The following is a 23,382-nucleotide window of genomic DNA, read 5'->3' as shown; positions in this document are numbered from 1 at the left end:
TTTAATCAAAATGTCTTATTTTATTAGCTGAATTATTCTTGGGTATTTTCAAATAATACCATTTTAACCCCAAATGTCTGAATTTCTCTTCTGATTTTGATAGGTAAATATTGGAAAAATGGATTCTCCCATTGAGAAATGGAACCTAATAATTGGCAATCTGGCCTTAAAACAGGTAAATATGACGGGTTTATTGGATTAATTCTTGTGAGTGAAGTTATTGAAAAAGTTAAATCACAAACATTGTTAAGTATGGAGATGAACAGTGTTAATGGGAGAGTAGCTCTACTACACTGACTCTTCTCTAAAACAATATGAGCTTATATTTATTAGAAAAAGAACTAAAGTATTGCTTGTGACTGTACCAAGGGTATTTCCTTTATAATTTTTCCTGAGAAAGAATCTGAGGGTGATTAGAGAAAAATTTCAGATTTGGTAAAGCCCTTGAAATTTGACCTTTCAAATGTTTCTAGTACCATATTTCCATTGGATTCAATGTTTAAAGGAAGTGTGGGATAGAGCTTTTGGATAATAAACAATATTTTAGATAGCTGAGTCATTTGAGGAAAGGAATACATGCTCTCCAAAGCAGCTGTTTCTTGAGAACTATTTCTGATTCATAAGTTATAATGTAACATTCCTAAATCACAGGTGAAATATTTATGTTGTGACTTCCCTACTTTGAGTGGTTTAGAAGCTTCTTTAGGCATTGGCTTCTTGTAATTTCTGAGCTCCTCTTCCTGATTTTACTTCTTGTCACAGTGGTCACAAGGGTTTTCAGGGTGAAGAGAGAGACGAGAATGTTGACCTCATGTTCAGAAGGCTTGATTTATTATTTTATGATATATATTACATTATGACTATACTAAAAAGAAATAGAAGGAAAAGTTCTCAGAAGGCTAGCTAAGCTAAGAATAGAAAAGAATGAATAACAAAGGAGCTCTCTCTGACTCTGTCCCAGAGAGAGCTCGGTCCTTGATTGGCCATTAACTATACACATCCAACATGGGCCAATCACAGGTGCACCTGTTGCATTTCACAGCAGCAAGTAACCATTGTTTACATTCTTTTTCTGGGACCTCAGCTTCCCAGAAGGGAAAATCCTAAAGAAAGGATTTTTATGAAAAGATGTCTGTGACAACTTTTGCTATTCTGGAGTCTGTAAAATGCTGCTATAGCCCTTTCTGCTAGCCTAAGATTTTTGTTCTTCGTCATCCAAGTTTGTTATCCTCTCTACAAAATAGATGAGCATGCTCCTGTTATACCTGGCATGTTAATGTAGATAGGAGGAAAGACTAGCAGAAAATGATTCTGTGGTCCTTCTAAGTGTGTCAATTATTTTATTAATTCACTTTCTTTTCCAGGTTCAGGCAACAGTGGTTGGTTTTCTGGCAGCAGTGGCAGCAGTAATATTGGGCTGGATTCCAGAGGGCAAATACCACTTTGATCATTCAGTCCTTTTGTGTTCTAGCAGTGTAGCAACTGCCTTCATAGCTTCTCTTTTGCAAGGTAAAGGGGGTACATGTATTACTTTGTGGTATTTATTTTTCTGTGGATGCAGAATGTGTCTTATGTTGCTATTCCTTTAGAATTTCAATCCGGTAAGGTACAATACATCTGAAAAGCAGCTGAGGATATTGCAGTTTGCAATTTCCATATAGGTGGGCATGTTGCATTCCTCTCCTCTCATAGTCTTTGAAAAGCTTTTGATTTTCATGACCTCCCGAGCATATCTAAACAAAAAAGTGTGGTCTTGAGAATTTACCTACTATGATGCACAACTTCTCCCCCGCCTTCTATATTCATTAATGTACAAAATATATTCTTACTACTAAGCAGGTAAAACTTGTTTATAATTACACTCAAGTGATCCTGGATGTTAGCTTAACTGAATTCAGAGTTCCAGGTTGCCCATGCTGCTTGTGTGTTAGTTTGTGCTCTGCTTTGTGGCTGAGTGAACAATTTGGCTCATTATTTGAAAGGTTTGGACCAAGTTCAAGTCCAGCTCTACAAACAGTACCAGTGTCTGTCTGGAGCAATATGGCATGATGAATTTAATTGTCTTCCTAATTGTCAGGAAACATTTAATTATAAAACGTTGTACTTAATGGACAGGAAGGGGAGGAGGAAAGTGGCTCTACTTGTGACATGTTCTTAATGAAAATACACGGTCAGTAGTCTTAAGAATAGTAAGTCAAGTGAAATGGGTAACTTCCTTGTTTTACTGCTTTGCTATACTTACTTATGTGAAAATTACAAAATAGTTAAAGTTTTGCATGGAATTAAGAGCACACATGTTTTTTAGAGACTAGAAAGCCATTGAGTTTGATCATGTGCAGAATTAAGGGTAGCGAGAAAACTGTGGAACATGAGTGCATGTTTTACACTTCTCATGTATGATTTGGACATGAAGAGAAACTTTGTTTTTTGTCCTGGTGATGTGTCAGTAAAGGAAATTACTTTCTAAGCTTTATTCTCCTACATGTGAAATAAGTGCTTTTGCAATATATTTTTACCCTACAGGATCATGCCAGTTCTTTCTTTAGAGAATTTCCTGGTGTCTATAATTCCTTAGGCTACAATTCCTTATAAATCCTTAAACTCCTTAAACTCTTTAGCTTCTCTGAAAGTGAACTCCTAATGTAGCATACCATTTATAATATAACATAAAGGATAGCATATACAGTTGAAGTTCTTATACATAATATCTGATGAGAGGGAAGTTACTCAGGTTGTGCCAAAGACTGTAACAGTGTGAATTTTATTTTTTTGTAGCCACTTACATTTTGCAAGGAGATTACTCTTCAAAAGTTAGTGTTGATGTTTACAGGAAAAATACAGATTGGCACCTCTAATTTTTTCAAGTGTGTAGCAAGTAATATTTTTTATATGTTGTCTTGGTTTAATTTATTATGTAGCTTCTTGATTGTTACTTGAAGTTACTGAAAGGTAACTTCACCTGACTGAAGTTGGATTGGAAAAGGATACACTCCATTATTTTTTTCAGGAAATAGCTGCCTGACAATAGTGCAATAATTCTAGTAAAGCAAAGTAGCTTATTATTCTAATACGCAAAGTAGTTCATTGTACAGATTGTTGTTGGGGTTTTATGTGTGCTTACTGTATTTTTAAAAAATGTATATGTTCATTTTTTAAAATGGTTAAAACTTAAAACCACAGTCGTCAATCAGGAAGGAAGACCAATAATCCTGGGAAAAAAAGCACTGACTTCTTATTTATTAAGTTTGAAATTGTCATAGTCTTGGGATTTTCTGGGGAATTGCAACAGTGGATGCAGTTACTGTACTGTCTTCTTTGTTGAATTTAGGAGTAATAATGGTTGGAGTTATTGTTGGATCTAAGAAGACTGGTATTAATCCTGACAACGTTGCCACTCCTATTGCAGCAAGTTTTGGCGATCTCATCACCCTTGCCATATTAGCATGGATAAGTCAGGGTCTGTACACTTGCCTTGGTAAGTGTGCTTTTAAATGTGTATGATTCCCTAGGAACCTTTTTTTGGGTTAGGAGGGTGGGGAGAAGGCTGGGAGGGAGAACTTCAGCAAAACTTTTAGTCTGACTTACTTTTCTGTCAACATTTATACCATTAAATGGTAAATCTTAGAGTACCATGATTTTTTTCCCCTTTATTTTAATAAATCATAGAAGTCACTAACCTGAACTTCGGCACGATCTAGAAATATTTGAAAGACTTTGACAATATCACAGGCAACCTACATGTGAAATACAAACCATGATAATGAAGAAACAAATAACGTTGAAAACATTTTCTCACAGTGGGAAAAGAATGTTAAGAGCCTTATTAAAAATGAAATAATTGCTGCAACTAACTCATGCCATAGAAACAATTAGAAGTTTATTGTGTTTTAAAAGACATAATTGTAGGCAATTATAGTATAATATACCACAGATAAAATATTGTGTTGTCCATAACTTACCAGAGATGCTGATATCATCACATATAGTCTTTACAGCTCATTGTCCAAAATTTTTCATATTTACAGCAATTTTCTGTATTACAACATCAGCCAGAAAAAGTATCTAATAAGACTCAAGCTACCATAGTGTGACTTGCAGGGTTTTTTTCAGTGTTTGGTTTCTCATGTTTACAAAGTGTTGTCATGATGTCAGCTTAAATGTATCAGCATGCAAAAGAAGTATTTTTAAATATTTTCTGTATTTTTGTTAAAATTTAAATAGTATTTTTTGTTTCATAACTATATTTAAATCCTTCCTATTATATTCTAATAACTGTATTTCTCAAATACTTCTTTTAAATGTGTCTTTTAAGGAAGTTTGTAAATTCACAGTGAAAATTGATGAAGATATTTTTTAGCATCTCTTCTTTCTTTTCTTCTGATGAGAGAAAGTCCAATAATATTCTATTCCTGTCAATCCATCAAGCTAAACAAAAAACACTCAGCCCCCCCAAAAGAGATGGATAAAGAAACTTGGACTTCTTTCTCCCTTTGACACATTTGTAGAAATTTACCTTTCTAGATACAGAAATCCTAATGTATCTCGGAGGAATAAAAAAAAAAGTGGGTACAGTTTGAACTGATCCTTTGCTGCTTTAATAGCTGTCGTGACCACTCACATTTTGCTCTCCCACTGCAGCTGGAAAGCAGATCCTACATGTGTAGGGGTAAGAATCAGTATGCTTCCAAGAGTTACTCCCGATTTTCTATCTATAATGTCTTCTGGAAATACTGCTCTTTTGGTGAAGTATGTAGTTATCTAGTTGCTCATTCTGCTTTTTGTATTTTTTTCAATGTCTTTGTATTCTTTGGTTTTGGAAACAAGTAAGTCTTTCTAAAGAAAGGACATGCCATGAAGACCTTGGAAACAGGTGGTCTCCAAGATGCATGTGTCTGAACTATGAAACAGTAACAAGGAATAAAAGTATGGAGCACCCTCTGCTCAGGGGAAGTATATCAAGTTGTGAATGGCAGGCAAGAGACATTCAGAGAATGATTAGGCAGCAGGTTAAAAAAGTTAAAGAATTTTTTTTACACAATACATGAATGGGATGTGAAATTCTAATGTTGTGATCTATTAAGAGGTCCAGAGTGATTTTAGAAAACTTTGGATAAACCAGTCAGAAAGAAATCCTTTGAGAAGCATTGACGAGACAGATGTAGAGACTTGAGAGATGGAATCCCTGATGCAAACCACAGCAAAAGCTGGCAGAGCATGCTGAAAGAACCATCACTCTAAACCTGTCGTTTTTATTTTCTTCTCCCCATAATTGAACTGTTGACCATAGTCTGATAAAGGATACTAGACTAGATGAGAGCTTTGCCTCATCCAGCACAGATATTCTTATGTTCTTTCTATGTTTCCATGCTTTCTCGATGCTCAGATAAGAAGCACAATGGGAATGTTGAAAAGAAATCTTCAGTTTATAGGGTAGTAATGAAACTGGTGGGATTCACTTCTGGACTGTGTTCAGAATTAACCATTTCCCCCTGTGATTCATTAGCCTAACTAATGAAATGGTCAGAAACAAAAATAACTTTCTGGCTGCTCTCTGCAAGGGATGAGTTGTTTTCAGACAACAAGACTGTAAGGATGGAAATGATTTGTGTACAAGCTTTATGTTTGTCTGTAACAGAGGTGTACATCCTTTGGGTTGTTACAATACTTTATGGCATACCCTGAATAGACAGGGGAAGGCATTTTTACCCAGGTCAGGGCCAAATGAAACACCCTGTTTGGCCACCATCATATATATAATTTTTTAAAGGTTCATCTAAGTGCTTCAAAAATAGTGACAAAGTTATCAAGCACGGGGATTCAAATAGTGAAAAGTTAACAGTTCTTAACAGCTCCCGGAAAAGAGCTGTGAATCCTTGTCAAATAGCTGGGGAAAGGCACTAGAGGGCTCCCCAGGACTGTCGCTGGAACCTGGCACATTCCCTCCAACAGAGCACAAGAAGTGCTCTGGAATGGGAACACTCAGTAAATTAAATGTGGAGGTCTGTGTTGCCTGTTATTTGTCAGTAATGATTTGGAAACTTCTTTAAAGCTTTCCATTTTTCTCACATAATATGCATTTAGCTCTCATATATATTTGATCCAGGTTGAGAAGACAAAGTGTGTGATTCACATTATTGTTTTCAGGTTCTTAGCAGTTGTTTTGAAGCAGTACATTTCCAGATTACCTCTAATTTCTAATAGAGACTGCATTATTTGAGCAAGATGTCTTTTCCCATGTAAGCTGCCTGCTATAAATCCAAGAAAAATGAGTGAAATGTGGTCTAAAAAAGAATTAATTTATTTTCTCTTCCCATTCTTCTGCTATTGTAAAATACATTTGGTTCTTCTGTGAATTAAATAGGAAGAGGAAGATGTCTATCCTTTTCTTGAAAGATGCATCTCAAGGTTAATATTTTTAGATTTTTGTAGTAAGATGTTCTACTAGTAGAGTCTGCCATAGATTTAAAAAAAAAGGTCCCTCACTGTTCCCAAGAGTTAGACTGGAGCTGAGTATTCTCATGGTCCACCTCTTAGGTCACAAAAAGAGGTGAATGGATGAAAAAAGGCCCCACAAAGGAAGAGGCAGATAATACACTGTAGAATAATTAGATAAGGACAGGAAAAAATTACTTCTCTCTTGGTCTTTGTCTTGTTCTCACTCTAAAAGCTTTCTACTTTTAGATTGCCCAGGGAAACATAACTTACTATGTTATGTAAGTTACCTTACAACCTCTGGCACTGCTGCAGAGGTTGTTACTTGATGCAGAAGGGTAGTAACTTCTAAAAATTCTACAGCAATTCTTTCAGGAGATCTACTATGGTAATATCAAAATAGTAATTGCTTGGATTTGCAACCATTGTAATAAGCCATAACACATGGGTGAGGATATTTTTTATATACCAACTACTCCTCTTTGGTAGTGTTTGTGTGATCTATATTAATTATTTCAACCTGTTAATTCAAAATATATTTTGCTGTAAGACTTGTCTAAATTTTGAAGGTTTTATCAAAATGTGTTTTAGCATTAGGTACATGACCACACTTCTCATAAAACAAATATTTAAAAATTGAATATTTGCACAGTTTATACATATATATTTGCCATTAGGATAAATTTTCCATTATTTACCTCACTGTTGAATTAGGAAGTTTTGGATCGCTGTAGTAGCTTCTGTGAGGATGGGATTATAAAACCAATTAATCAGAAAAAAGTAGTATTCTTTCTGTGGAAGCAACTGTTTACTTTACAGTCTCAGCTTTATGATGGTACTCACCAGTGTTTGCAGTTATATTCCTGTGAAATAGGATGGAATTGTCATGGGTAGGGGCAGGCAGCAGAATTGCCTGTTAATTCTCAGACTCAGACTGGCTATGAAAGAACTGAGCTACTGATATAAATGTCTCAATTTTGCACATCGTGCTTGAATCTTTTTAGATATGCTATTTCTGGAAGGATTACCATTTTACCTGCTTTGGGAAGAAGGGAGTGTACATACGCTAAGAATTTGGATATAAACAAAATGCATTTTCATTATATTCAGTTTCTTTTAAACATTTTTCTTCAGTTACAAAGTAATGTTTTGTATTCTACATCCTTACTGTATTTTTTATCATAAAGCATTATACAAAAATCCTTTTCAAAATTCATTCTTTGTACTGATGGTTCTGTCCTTGAGAAGATGAGAGACAGTGATAACAGATGGCAGATGTTAACCATATTGTTTAGTGCAGTAGTTGAAACTTCAGGTGTAATGGTAATGAAGGCTATTAAAATTTCTCAATTGTATGGCATAGATCATAATTTATTTTAGATATAAATAATTTCTGAATTGAGAAAAACATGTAGGAATATTTGGAGAGTAAAAGAAGGATTTTTTTCTTTATTATTATTTTAGAGACATATTACTATGTATCTCCTTTGGTTGGTGCCTTTTTTTTGGCTCTGACTCCAATGGGGATTGTCATAGCTGCCAAACACCCAGCTACCAGAATTGTCCTCCGCTCAGGATGGGAGCCTGTTATAACTGCCATGATTATTAGCAGGTAGGTCTCTTTGTCTTGCTGAATGGAAGCGTCTTGATTGTCCTCCTGTATCTCTGTGTATCTTACTTGATTGTACTTGGGAGACACAATTAAGGGCCTCTAGAATATAGACTTGGAATTTTTCCTCTGATCTAAGACATTATTTAATCCGATGAAAGTTATGAATCTTAAAAGTAGAGGAATTGGCTAATGCTCTGTGGTCTTTGTTATACAAGAGCCAGTTTTAATAAGTGAATAGCTATTGTGATGTTAGTCTGTAGCTGAGAATGAGGAAATGATCTTATATTTAATGATCTTGCTTGCTTTATTTTAAATATTGTACTTTCCTTTCAGTATTGGTGGCCTTATTCTGGACACGACAGTATCTGATCCTAACTTGGTTGGAATTGTTGTTTATACCCCGGTAATTAATGGTAAGACTCTGACAGGATTAATTGCTACTATGTATCAATTGATATACCTTGTTTTGAGACTTGTCTATTACAGTAAATTTCTCTTGTGCTAATTAATGTCTGGAATATTAATTTCAAATTTTGATTTTGATGTCAACAGCTGTTTATTTGAACACCTGAGAAGTGCTTCCTGTTTTCACTATAACCACCGAAACATAATAGAGAATGTGAGAAGTAGAAACCTCAAGTATGCATTAAGAAACTGAAAGTGTAAATATTGAAAGAGTATATTCAAATATTAAATTATCAAATATTATATTGAAGCAGTTATGTCTTGGAAAATGTAGATATTTTTTTTATTTCAAAAGGTTTTTTTCCCTGAACATCCAAGACAAATTTTCAAACAATAATTTACTATGCACCTGTAATGTATATAGATGTAAGAACTAAGAAGCATACTTACAGGCAAGTAAATACATTTCTCAAGGTAAATGTGTGCTGTTTCTGGTGATTGGTATGCACTTTTGAGATGAGTAAAGAATGAATTTGTGGAAATTTCATCGTTAAGTGTTCTACCTCCTAAGGATAAGAACAAGCCAAATTTCAGAAGAATAGTTTATATCTTGTTAGGCTGGTGCAGTTTGAAAATTTCTTTCCTGGTATAGTACCACAGAGTTGATACCTATTTGGTTTGCAACAACTATAATCACCAGCTCTGTTTCTACTGTGTTGCTGTCTAGCTGTTCTTTCTCCTTTTTGTGTTTTCCCATTTGATTTCTTATACTAATTTGCACTTTTATGTATTGTTATTAAAACCATTTCTCTAGTTACCAAGATGATTCTGTTTTAACTTAAGTTTGCCCTTGCAAGTTTCATACGAATATGTTCTATTCTGTTTCCTAAGCAACAAATTAAATTAATTATGGCCACTTCTTTTCCACCTTGATAATAAGATGTTAATATGGTCGCTGGATTTTAGTTTTGAACCACATTGCCTTGATATAATTAATTTTCCAGACACTGTTAATGGAAATGTAACACTGGACAGTACCTAAACATTTTATAAGCTTTACTGTGGTTGAGAGTTAGTAGATCTATTGCTACAAACATTAAACAAGCTGTTCAGTTAGAGGCTTTGACAGAAGCATGTTATTGGTAAATTCATGTTAGCCCTTGTTTTACAGCTTTCATGTCTTCTGGATGCTTATAAATTGTCTTTTTAATAATTCGCTCTAATTCTTATGCAGGAATATAAATTTCACTGATAAACAGATTCTCTGCATCATCCTTTTTGACCCATTTTAAAGATATATTTTCTGTTTTCTCCACCACAGCCCTCAGGTATTCTCTAACCTCCAAAATAATCAGTTTGCAAAAATGATCACTAATAATTAATGGATTGTTCATTTAGCTCTCTAGATGCAGTAAATCTAACATAACTTCCAGACTTTAGTATTTATTTACTTGTGATCAGGTATCACCATTTTTATGAAGGCAATAGACAAAAGAAACAGACTATTTAAGTCTTCAGCAGAGCATGTGGCTCTGCTCATACTTGCTCTTCTTTCTCACTAAGGCCCTCTATTTCCTTTCTTCTTACTTTTAATGTGAAACACTTCCATGTTGCAACTTGAGTTCCTTACTAACTGTAAATGAAATTTTACACTGCAGCCATTAGGTTTCCTTATCTGTTCCTTGCCTTTCTATTAATTCAAAATTGTAAATACTTGCATCTAACTTTTGTGTGTTTCCATTTTGATTTCCAGATACCTAAAAGGCAAGGCAGATGTGTTGATCTCCAGCTTTTTTTTCTGCTTTACACCTGTAACTTTTCTTATAGTAGTCCTTTTTTGGTTAACCCCCTGGATTTGCTTCCTAAGAGAAGAGGATTGTTCTTTTTTCTTTTTAGGCAGGTGTACCCAAACCAGTATTAAGGCAATGCCCATACATGCTTTTGAACTGTCTTTATGGGAAAAGAACTAGCCAAAACCTAGAGCCCTGGAGGTTTAGCTGACAGGTCAAAACGTCCTTGAAGAGTTAGGCAGGTGTAAGAGAGGGGAAGCTGAGGCTCCTTCAGCAGACAGGGAGGGAAAGAGTCTTTCCAGGAGGCTGGCATTGCAAGAGGCACGCTTGACTCAGAATTCTAAAGGTAGAGGCATTTCTATTGGAAAATACAGACAAGATATGTACTTTGTAGAGGATGCAGGGGTTTATGGTACACCTCCTGGAAAAGGAAACTATAGGTAGGTAAGTTTTTGGGTTGCTGTTAGATTAGCTTCTCCTGGGTTTCATAATTCTACTTTTGATATTGCAGGTCAGTACAGTGTAGTAAACTGGGGGTAAAGCAGTTTTTCAATTAAAAAAGTACATCTGTTGACATTCATTTACTGACATGAAAGGTGTGTTAGGTCACTTAACAAATGGCTTTTAAAATATTAGTGTTGCAGAAAGTTTTCTCTACCTTTCTTGGCCTTGGAATTCTCATTGTAAGCCTAAGTGCTGAAAGAAATTGAGGGTTTCCCTGTTCTATTTTCTTTTACCTTAAAGTTTGTTGCTCCTATGGGACAGAAAACCTGGGGGAAAAAAACATCAGGGAAACCTGAAAGAAATATTCTTTTATATTGGGAATTTGTCCAGCCAAAATTTGAGGACATTGTAAATTTGTCCAGAATTTCAAGCTGTCACTGTTTCTTCAGGGCCATTTGCTGTATCTTGAACACCTGAACAATATTGACTGCAAAACGCTCAGGTGTTAGATAGGTTTCCTGTGCACCATTAAGTAGGTTTCATTCAAGTCCTGCCTAGATAGTTTGCTTATTCTTAGATGTGAGACAAGTGACTTTAATCATGTCTTACACTGTGGAGCCATAAATATTTTAGAATATTGAAGATATTCAATATTCTAAAGATACTCTGGTCTGAAACTTGAGCAACCTCAAAGTTTCCCACTCCTATTAACAATACCTACAAATATTTGCCCAAAATATTAAAATATTTTTTAAGCAGAAAGGCATTTATAGTCAGCTTTACAACCAGTGGCCAAACATATTTCACAACTGTTTTTTCTATTTTTCTCATTGTTAGACACATGTTTAATTCTGTGGTTTGCTGGGTTAAATTGCATCTCTGCTTTTTGAAAATAAACAAATGATTTTGTTGTTTCAGGCAACTTGCAGACTATTTGAGATTTAGATGTCTCTTTTATGTACTGAAATTCTGAATAAAATAACTAAGCCCAAGTGTGGCTATGCTTCATTCTGGAGTTGATTTTGAGTTGTGTTTTTTCATGAATTAAAATTTGCAAATCCTCTTATGGCATCACAGCATGTTGAATTTGGCTCAGGATTTGCAATTTGCAAGTAACTGAGTTCCTTTCGTGCAGAAAAAAAAGATAATATTACGTGCTTCTGAATATGCAACAGAAATGAGCTAAGGTGCAGTTACCAGATAAAGCCACTTTCTTCTCCATTTTTATGTGTTTATACAAAATATTTTGAGATATCTTCTAAGTATTTGCATTTCAGAAGTTACTGGGTAATAACCAACATGTCAGTAGACTTTACCCCATTTTTATGCACCTTAAAGCATGACAATTCTGCAAATTAATTCTTAAAACACCTGAAATTTGGAAATGCTTCATATCAAAAAACTTTCCTTTGCAGGTGGTTTAAAGCAGTACTCTTTAAATGTAACACAAACCTGTTCTAATATTTTTTACTCTTTGGCTGTTCATACTTTAAAATTATTTGCTCTCTGGTGGGAATACAGAGCTATCGAGGAATATGAGAAACACATATAGGAAAATTTAATACAAGACTTAGTGAATGCCAGTAGTCTGGGAGGTGAAAATTAAGCTTATAAAATACATTCCCCAAAATATCCCTTTTTTGTCTGTTAGTAGGGTAAATTGAATGACTGACTTTCAGGTTTTTCAGAGAGCTTTTACTGTAAATTGTTTTGGAGAATATGGAAAAAAACCCCAAGAAACCATTCTTCCTTCTCAGAAAACCCCAGCTTTTAATAGCTATTTATTTATATTTCTTTTAGTATAATTGTACTTTGATTTTTCCCACAACTGAGTGATGTTTTGATTAGAATATAAGCATTGTCTCAGAGAGCTGAGCATCTGAAATTTGCCTTTGTAAATCACAAGGGAAAACATTAGTGTACCTGGATGAGAGTAGAGCAATTTGGCTGGGTAGAAATTAATTTTTCTGCATCCTGAGTTGGAAAGAATGTGTTAGTCTCAGAAAGCACCTCTACTGTATGAGAACTGTATAATTCAGTCTTTATTTTGGCGTTAATAAGGAGGAGGGTTTTGATTTTTATTATTTTCTTCTGATGCATTATTGGATAATAGATTTACTACCTTTTAGTTGCTAATTTGTATATGTAAATCTGCATATACTTTCAGTGTGTGATCTTTCTTTTAAGTCTTACTTGTAATTGTAAATGTTTTAGAAGATTTCAGTAATCATGGTGTTGTTTTCACAACGCAATTATATCCAGAGCATTTTCATTTCTTGACATTTTTTATTAGTCATATGAAAGGAATTATTTATGAGTCAAATCAAACTTGGAATGTAATAGTTGCATATGTAATAAAGCTTTCTCCTAAAAAAAGTCCATCTAGGTAAAGCTAATATTTTCCATCTGCTTTCCCCCAAACATTTGAAAGTACTGAAACACATGCTTCAAAATAAAATGGAAGATAAATGAAGAAAAGCCCATATGAAGAGGTAGCTAGTTAGGTTTCTAATCTAAGTATTTCACTTGCATAAAACAGGATTTTTAAAAGTTAATGGTAGAGATGTTGGGGCATTCATCTTGCATTTTCTGAAAAATAAGATGATTATTGCAAAATTTAGAGTTTTCAGTCACCATTGCAACTGAGATTCTCTTTCATCCTTTTGATTTCATTTTTGTGATGCAAATGTTGAACTTCAAAAAAGCCTGTTTGGCAAAACTGACTATTTTGAACTGTGGATTGTGCTCAGGAATGTGCAAAAATGAGAATCTTCTAGCCTTCCCTCTCTTAGATAGATTTACAAGAAAGATCTATTTGGGAATTATGTTGGCCTGATTTTCCCCTTATGTAGATATTAATTGATTTTAGGTCCATTGCACAACCTGTATTATAGCTGCTTGGGAACAACACATTATTCTGTGGCTGATTAATCCCTGTCCATAGAACTGGGTTTCTAAAAGTCTTTAATCTCAGGTTTGCTTTGCCTGTTCTTACACAATTTTTTGTGTGCCTCATCATGCAACTATTTATATTTTCATGAACAGTCAGAGCAGTGGTCATTAAAGCTCAGTATGTTCACTTTATCTGGTGCTCTCAATACTTTAATTTGAGGCAGTTTCCTATAGGAATAATTCTTCAATTATATGCATCTAAGGAAATGAACAAAAAAGAAGAATGAAATGGGAACTGACAGGGTTCATGAATGTAGGTAGTTGAATACTGCTCTGAACATTTTATGTTGCCTGTTGTACAGTTGTCCCCTTGTATTAAACAAGTACCTAAATAATGATTTTTTACTGGTTAATAATAACATGATGCATGGGGTTATTCCTACTCAGATGGAGGACTTTGCACTTCCTTTTGTTGAATTTCAGGAGATTTCTCTTTACCCAGCTCTCCATCCTATCCAATTCCCTCTGAATGGCAGCACAGCCCTCTGGTTTATCAACTACTCCTTCCAGTATTCCCTGAAAGACCTTACTCTATTTATCAAAAAGTTCAATGCAAGATCAGAGGGAAAAACCAGCCAAGTGCATTACCCAGAGGAGTGGATGATCTCAGACTGAGATCAGCAAGATCCAGCTTCCCTTAACTTCTCTTTTTTACCTGCACTGAGTTATGAGACAGATTTGCTTTGAACGATTAAGAGTCATTGATGTAAAGTGCTTTAATGTGGTTTTCTGACTAGCATGATTAGTTCTGTTGTTAGAAAAATTTCTTTTTACTAGATGATGATTAATAGAATTGTGCCCATAGGCCTGTTTGCAAATACATGGTATGGTTTTGGCTCTATTTTCAATATGGTTTCCTGTGCTTGTTAGACAAAAGACCTGTAACAACAATTTTTACAAGAAATATTCTTGCTTAGCCCTTAACTGCCTTAATAAAATGATGAGGTTTTAAATTTCCTTTAAAGTTTTAAGTCAGTGTGACATCCTTTGCACTTTAGCAGACAGCATGGCTTTGCTTATTGACAAAGCAGCACTCTTGTATTGAAGTAAAACACATTTGCTCTTCTGAGAGGAATGAAGTAATAATTGCTAGATTTTACTTTTAAAATAAATCGTTTCCCCCTATGTTGTAGTATAGTATTTGCTATGGTGGCTGCAGTAGTGTTTTCCAGGAGAAAAATTTCTGGATTAATCAAAAGTTGAAGTAAACAGTCCTCATATACATCCACAGATCTTTTAATAATATGAGCAGCTACTGAGCATGTGACTATTTTATACATTCAGAAGATGCTGAGAAGTTACCAGGTTTGCATATCGACACCTTGCCAACCTATGCAGTTTTATCTGTTTTCTGTTTCTTGCAGAGATCTGATTAATTTGGTGTAGCTGAGATGGTTATTGCACATGCACAGTAGCTGCTGTTACCAAACAAACTGAATATCTCTGTACATATGAAGTGATTCATTCAGCCTTATACGAGTCATTCGGTGACCAGCAGAATAGTGAGACCTGACTCTGTTCTCATTTGTATCCTACGGTTTTTAGACAGTCTTTTCAGCCTGTGGTACTCAGTATTGTCTCATGTTCCTGCTATACCCACTGCTCACAACATCATCTCCATTTTCTCTCTGCTTTCCACAGCATTGCCATTCATCTTCTGGCTCACTGAGCTGCTGGCTGAGCAAGAGGCATCATGCCTCTCTCCAAGCTGAGTGCTGACTTGCCAGCTGGCCTGCTTACGCTTATGCCATGAACTATATAGCTCATATTACTGTCTTTGTCTCACTGAGGACATGGCTTTGGATCTTTTCTTTTATTCATCTAGTCGCTGTTTTGTTTTTGGTAGATTGTTTAAATATGCCTGGAAGTAGTTACCATGTCTGTCCTTGTGTCATATGTGGTTGAAATTGGCCCAAAAGTTCAAAAACAAGTTTTTAGGAATTGAAATTGAATAGTGAATGAGCAGAACTAAAATACAGTGTCACTGCTGCTGTGACCACCATACATTGTTGGCTGGCTGAGACTGAGACTATGGATTCTAGAAGCATTTACACTTCACTATACCTGACTATCTTCTGTGAGTTCAAATTATATCACTAATATTAGTGATATAATTTAAAATAATTTTGCTAAACATACAAATATTTCATTTTAATTTAGCTAAAATAGATTGTTCAACTCAGCTGTAATTAGTTACACCTCTTGAAATCACACTCTGCCCTGGCTGTTCTGGTTAGCTTGTCAGCTTCCTTTGCAGAGCAGCTATCACCTCTTTTACCTGTATTCCATGGCTGGCCAGTTTCTTTTAGCATAATTTTTGATCCATGTCAGTAATTTCTTACTATCTACATGAGCAATAGGGCTTGGGGAATACTTTCTCTAAATGATGGGTATAAAAGTGAAAAGGTTTGTCATTAATAGCTTTCCATCAAAGGATTGACAACCAATCTTACACCTTCTTTCATAGACTTGTCAATGTCTGTTGTCCAGACAGATTTTTTAATCACCATTTCAAGTGAATTTATTTCTATCTTCCTTAATTCTTTTATCTCATTCGGTTTCCTGTATTGTTAACTAGGGAAAAAAAGTCCAGATCACCTGTTATATTTCCTTGTCTGAATTTGTTGAAGCAAATAATTATCAGTCACAAAAGAAGACTACATACATCCTAGAAAATGTTTAAAATCTAGAGAGTTGTGCCAAAGTGGTTTGTAGGTGCATTGCTAAAAACTGAATCCAGCCCTATGTACTTCTGTCTTTTATTTCTTTTTGTAGTGCTATAAGAGAAGCAGATAGTGGCAGAATATTTTACTTTTTTTTCTCTTAATATTGTTGTGCATAAATCAATTATTGCAGTTGTTAGCCTGATTGTAATTACCCAGATTGCCTTTATGGCCTCACTTTTAGCAGAAACTTTCATATTTTCCAGTCATATGGCACTATCTCCACTTTGTAGCTCTATTAAGAAGAGGTTTTACATGACAGCTTTTTCATAATTCAATCATTGAAGTTATCTGATCCCCTTCCAAATGTAGTACATTGATCCTTAATTTTACTTCTGCCTCTCTTTCTGTATCTTATTCTCCCTAGTCAAAAATATCTAATTTATTATTCTCAATGGAAGGACACATTTTGAGTCCTATTTAGATTAGTTTTAGAGTTTAAATCTCTCCTAATTTAGATAAATTCCTTACTTTGGTACTTTTCTTGTAGTTCATCTGAAGAAAGATCTACTACTGTTTTAATTTTCTTTGCAAACTCTCACTCAGCCTTTTGGTAGTTCTTCTTTTATCCCTGTTTCTCCTGACTGGGAACATGCATTTCCTGATTTGTATCTGACATTTTTCTTAGAAGGCCTTTCTTGTTAGCTTCAGCCATTTATTATCTTTAACTAGCAGTGAGGCAGGACATCTTTCAGATCTCAGTATTAGATCTCTGTGCTAACCACTCTGTAATCACCAAAAGAATTTGGGAAACAGTACCTTCTGTTCACCAGAAATACTTGTTCTGCAACCAGACAAAGCCCTAAGCATCAGATAAACAAATTAATTCAACTACAATAAACAAGGCCTTCCTCCTTCTGATGTGGGGACAAGATACACATTACTTCTGCATCTTCTCAGACCAACCCATTGCTATGTAAAGCATCCAAATCAGGGAAAGAAAAAGCATGTGCCTGATATGCAAGTAGACAGCAACAGAGTATAATATTAGGAGGGATTCATGTTACTGCACTCTGCAGTGTGGATATAACAAGTTGTTTTAGTTTTGTGTTCATTGAAGTAAAAATTCACAGGACGTGAAACAGCCTAGAGTGGAAGGAACCTCGAAATATCATCTGGCTCAACCTTATGTGAGAAAGGCAGCCTGGCTGAGATTTTCTGGCACGTGCTCCAGTCACATCTAGAAAATCTCCTGTGAAGTGGACTCCACCATGTCCCTGGGGTGGTTGTTCCATTGAGTTTTTCTCACCCTAACAGATTTATTTTTTATATTGAGGTGAATACTCTGCCAGTACAACTTGTACATGTTGCCCCTTTTCAGAAAGAAACTAGAATCTCTATCACTACCATTCTTTTAACAATCTGCTCTTCAGACATTCATCTTGCTCTTTCAGCCTGGGTTAAAAGTGGCGGAAGGCTATAGTTACTCATGCTTTGTGTCAGAGGGGAATGAATATATTAACTCTTGAAGCCTTCTCTGGCCCTGTGGTCGTGTGTGTGAAATCTGCATTTATGTTTGTGTTAGTGAGCTTTCAATACTTACCCTGGCCAGAAATACTCCCCTGCGGAGGTAATCCAGCAGTGGCGCAACTATGTCATACTTCTGGTCATCCAAGAGGTGTTTCCAAAGAAGAGGCAGTGATAAAAAAGAGTTTCACCTATGAGAAAGTGTAAGATTGAACCTTTTGGATCTTGCCATGGTTCAAAACTGATCTCCAAATTCCCAGTGATACATTAAACTGTAGCCCACATTTTTTGGACTGATTTTAATGACTTGCAGCCTGTCTACAACTAATATACATTCTAAAGATATTTTTCATTTTGGCTTTTGTTTGCAAGGTACTGTGATAAACACAGAGGAAGTTGGTAAATGTGCAAAAATATTGCCTGCTAGAGGAAAAAAATACTTGAACATTTTTCGTTGGTTTCCCTTTGCATTTCAGGTATTGGTGGCAATCTAGTAGCTATTCAAGCCAGCAGAATTTCTACCTACCTCCATTTACACAGCATTCCTGGAGAGCTGCCAGAGGAGGCCAAGGGTTGCTATTACCCATGCAGAACATACTGTGGTACAGGTATGTCTGAGTTAAAAATCCTGTCTCACATCTCTTTATCCCTGTGTGCCAAACTGTATCACTAGTGAGAAATGGCAATGAACTGAACTTGCTGTGTGCAATTCAAAGGCTGGGTGAGGCTTGGCAGTTTCATTTACCTGCGGCTGTTTTTGCCTGTGAGAATCACAAAAAACTCCCGGAGGGATGGATTAGCAGAGAGGAGCACAGAGAAGCGTGAAGCCCCGGAATAGGCTGGTGAGGCAGGACGCCGGGATAACCACTCAGAAAGGTTTCAGCCTTCAACTTTCCTTAGCTTCTCTACCTGCTCCCAAGTTTTGTCTGCCTTCAGAACTTCAAACCAATTTCCTGTTAGGGCAAAACGGACATAATTACTAAGCCAAATCCCTGCTTTCCATTTCCAGTTTGCCATTTTTTCTCTTTCCCACTTTCCTAATGATGTAGTAACTGTTGTTAAATGTGATGTGTCACCACCGTGTATTACACTTCCATATTTATTAAATGAATTGAAACAGATGTGAAAGTGGTAAATGTGGGATTACTTTCTAGAAATATAAGGTATTTTTGAGGATGTCTTGAATATGGAGTCCAAAAGATCCTCTTTACTAGTAAGACTTTAGGAAGTCCAAAAATGTAGATGGTATTACATGTGCACAGAATGAAGGCAGTTTGCACCCTTTTCCAGAAGGGCTCCGCTTACCTTTTCTGGAAGACAGTGAAATTCCTCAAGGAGTCTTTTAGTGGAAAATAATGCCTCCTGTTTCACAGTAGCCAATGCTGTGGAATTCCAAAAATGGGAGATTTTATACTGAAATGAATAAAAATCTAAATATAGGAATTGAAGAGCTTAACCAAATGTTGTATTTTTTTATTTTTATTTTTTTTATTGTAGGAGTAAATAACAAATCAGCCCAAGTTCTACTTCTCTTGGTGATTCCTGGACACTTGATTTTCTTGTACACTATCCGCTTAATGAAAAGCGGACATACTTCCTTAACCCCCATCTTTATAGCAGTCTATTTGTTGGCAGCTCTGCTACAGGTAAGAATAAGTACAACTGGCAAATGCTTGTATAAAATCAAGTTCTTGAAGAAAATAATTTTTTTCTGGTATCTGAAATCTTATGAAGGGTACAAGAAGGTGTGGTTTAATAGAGACTTTCAGCACAGTTCTGGATTAGCTGATTATCTGCACAAATATACAGTTTACACAGGTGTACTGTTGTTGTGAGTGCTTTGCAGAACATACTTGACTGCATTATCTCCTTGTCATGTATTTTTCACCTGCTTTTGGAACCATTGCATCTAAACCCCCATCATTGTAATCAACTAGAGGGGAAATGGAAAGAAGGGAAGGGAAATGGAAAGAAAGAAAGGTAGCATTTATGAATAATGAAAATCGAGGAAAACTGTTAAAAAAATCTCCTAAAGTGGTTCACGTTACTGTTTTAGTTAACATAGTCCAGTAGATGAAAATATTACAGCTTCCTTGGCGTGTTCTTAATATTTATTAGTTTAAATTAATATGACAGCAAACATTGTACAAGAAATTGTACTTGCATTAATTGTCAAACGTCATTACCTTATTTGGCTGTTTTACTTAATGGTCTGTTTATACCCAGCAAGGGCAGTTCTTGAAAGATGCCTTTTGAAATAGCAATGTCTTAAAGTGAAATGATTTCATTTTGAGAAATCACTAATACAAAATAAAATATTTTATTAAAGTCACACCTAATTTTTAGGTATAACTTGCCTGAATTAACTATTATGTTTCATTACACCTTAAAACCAAAAAGTGACTGTTTGTGTTACACAGTAGAAATGTAATTGCAATATCCATAATTTAAATATATGTGCTACTTAAAAAAATGTGACCAATTAAGTTTTAGAAAACAAACAATGACATTATCAACAGGTCAATACTTAATGAAATGATAATTTTTAATGTTCTGAATTGTCCTATTTTTTTCACACTGCTATCTCAATAAGGACAGGTTTCAAAAACTGTTACAGTTTTACAGGGGAATTTTATACCTTTCTGGTAGAACATGACTGGTAATGTTTCAACCTTTGCAAGTGAGAGTGTCATACCAAAAGACATAAATTAGTTTTCATTTCCTTCTTATATAATATTCCTAGTTTCCAGCCTTATCACTTGCTTTATAATGTGTTTTCCTGAGAAAATGATGCTATTCCTTTGCTCTGTCTGTTCTGTCTGGGTTGGGGCAACAGCCCCTGGTAATGGAAGATTCCAGAGTGATTCCCGTCAGTATTAAACTTCCAAGATTTCCTGTGGGAATCAACCTGAATTCATAAATCCAGTTCTCCTGCTCACTGAACTGCAATCACAGCATGTTTAGGGATAATTTCTTCAGCAGCAAGACTTGACAAATGCAGAAATCTCAGGTTTTCACCTGAAAACCTGAGGCATTATGGCAGAACTCTCAAATGACATAGTAATTTAAATCCAGCAGCAGCATGTATACAGGTGTAAAGTTGAATTTTCATTAATTCAGGATCTGATTGGAGTATTCAGATTTTAGTCATGTATGTCTATTGCAGTACATCAGGCCACACCTGATTTTCTTGATTTTTTCACCAAGAAAGCAGACATAGAGCTTTTCTCTTTTTTTCCCCTGCTCCCTTTTATGGATTATTTTTTCCTCTCTATCTTCTGTCTTTAGTCATAAAAGGCAATCTGAGATGTATTTACTTGGAAACTGAGTACCAGTATTGCAAACTGTAACTTCTCATGGGTCTTGACATATTTACAATTTGAAACCCTTTGGTTTTAAAGACCTGGAAATATTTAATAGATTCCTTTCCCCATTTGGATTATTCTGGCATTTCTCTAGTAGTGATTATTGTAGTGTTGCATATCTCTAATTAGAGCAGATTTAGTTTTCAGAGAGATGATGCTTGCTTTAACCCTTAAATCTTCATCACAGTTTATTTACCTGTCGGTCCAAAGTACTTCCATACTGCAGTTTCATGCTTTTAAGTTTCTCCTGTCTCAAGGAAAGCACTTAAATATTTGTACTCGTTCCTCTTCCCTTTTTCAGTGACAACATCTATGTGTCTGCAAACAGCAAAAACCAGTTTTCAATCTGCCATTTATTTTGGCATAACCTAACAGCTACTGATCTTATTTTTCCTGAATTCTTTTGTATTTTTGCCCTCTCAGTGAGAGCTTTACCAGTTCCTCTGTAAAACTGAAAAGCCTCACAGCTAAGTATTATTATTTCAATTAACAACAAACTAAATGCATTAACAGCCTTTTGAGCAGTGAGAGATCTGCATTCTCTTTTTTATAATATATTGCACTTTGATTTATTTTCACTTTGCGTGGAAGATACATGAAAATGGATGTCAAAAAATTAAAATCCTGCTTACAAGCTGGATATTTTGTGTTTGAGGTGGTAGATAATAATTTAGCAGAATACAATATTGATATCACTGTTTTGACCTTTGCCATCCCTTACTTGTATTGAGCTGGGGGCCAGAAAGTGTTGCTAAAAATTATTATGGCAATATACCACCTATGTAGGTTTTTCCTCACTATGTTAAAAAATAATGCTAAATTAAAAAATAACAACAGCAATTAAATTAGTTTTCTGTCTTTAAAATTCAAGTGACTATTGTAAGGTGTTAAATTATTTAATGACATATTTCACAGTGGACTGCAATAGATTGTTAATTGACTTTGATTCTGTTTATTATTTCTGACAGTCCATCTCTGTTTATTTAAAATGGAGAGGAAAGGGTTAGAGAAATGGCAAATGTAGAACTCTAAATGGAATGTTGGAGTAAATGGGAAAAAAATCAAGAAAATGTTAATGCAAAGATATTGATTATTCCTTTTATATTTTTCTCTGTCTCTATCAGTTTATGCAATCCTACATTATTTCTACAGTAAAACTGTAACATGTATATGAATTCTATTTTACATTTTAACAAGACTTTTTCAAATTGCCTGTAAACTACACTATCCATCCCAAAGTGATAAAAATGGAATTTATTTGCATTGAAAGCTCTATGCAGTATCACTGAAGTTCCAGTCAGATAGTTTAATTTTCATCCAAATCTGATGAAATTCATCTTTGATTGTTTTTTTCACCACCCAGGCCTACCAGCTTCTTTCGTCTTATCTCCCTACCTGTTCTGAGGTATTCTTAAATATTTTCTCCACAGCATTTCATTTAAATAAGCTATTTATGGGAACTAAATAATTAACATGCCATGATGTATTATCAATAGTATAATTCACTTTTTATTGGTTGAAAATATGCTGTGTAATAAAACAAAGTGCAGTTTCCCTGAATAAGCAGTTTTTTTCTAAAAATCATTACATTAAGATATTTTAAGTAATATGAGTAGTTAGAGCTATGATTTGCATTCTTTTTGATTCTCTGTGAATGAAACTGTTCTGGGTTTCCAAGCTTAAGAAAAACCAGAAAACATTTTATTTAATTTTATTTTCATTTTCCTATCCCTAATAATACAGCTGTTTCTAATCTTTAAATAAATATACATTCTTGAAATGTTCTTCAATTAAATTTATAAATTGATTGTCTTGACATTCAAGGCTGTACTCACTTTAACTTGAGAGGGGCTGGGATTTCACAATTATTTTTCCATAAAGGGGGAAAAACTGCACAATTATTTATATTAATCTGCATTCAGGTAAAACTTTTAGGCTGAAGTCTAAAAGGTTTAGCTCCATAGTGAAGAGACTTTTCTGTGTTTATGAATGGCAGCACCAGAGGAAAATGCAATGAAAGGCACTATGGGGATTGTATACCCCGTAAGCATGCAGGGTGCTTCACACAATGCACTGTACAGTATCAGGGCAAGCCAATGTGCCTAATCAAAGCCAGTATATTATAAAGTGCCGTTGGATTTGGTGAGTGTTCAAGAAGAAAATTCTTTCCTTGAAAGTCTTACAAGAGCAAG

The 23,382-nt window shown here is 35.1% G+C and overlaps 1 protein-coding gene across 3 annotated transcripts in view; it reads left to right on the top strand.

Moving 5' to 3' along the window:
- The window catches only part of SLC41A2 (solute carrier family 41 member 2), a 61,084-nt gene that overhangs the window by 12,911 nt on the left and 24,791 nt on the right, over positions 1-23,382 (top strand). For all 3 annotated transcript variants that reach the window (XM_058806160.1, XM_058806161.1, XM_058806159.1), the window contains exons 4-10: positions 104-175; positions 1,365-1,509; positions 3,329-3,475; positions 7,897-8,044; positions 8,378-8,457; positions 18,302-18,433; positions 19,323-19,471. In XM_058806160.1, coding sequence (XP_058662143.1) covers positions 104-175; positions 1,365-1,509; positions 3,329-3,475; positions 7,897-8,044; positions 8,378-8,457; positions 18,302-18,433; positions 19,323-19,471 — 873 coding nt within the window. The remainder of the gene's footprint in view (positions 1-103; positions 176-1,364; positions 1,510-3,328; positions 3,476-7,896; positions 8,045-8,377; positions 8,458-18,301; positions 18,434-19,322; positions 19,472-23,382) is intronic.

Source organism: Ammospiza caudacuta, chromosome 5 (genome assembly GCF_027887145.1).
Source record: "Ammospiza caudacuta isolate bAmmCau1 chromosome 5, bAmmCau1.pri, whole genome shotgun sequence".
Lineage (NCBI taxonomy): Eukaryota > Metazoa > Chordata > Aves > Passeriformes > Passerellidae > Ammospiza > Ammospiza caudacuta.
Note: the sequence above shows the minus strand (reverse complement) of the source record. Positions and strands in the feature narration are given on the sequence as shown.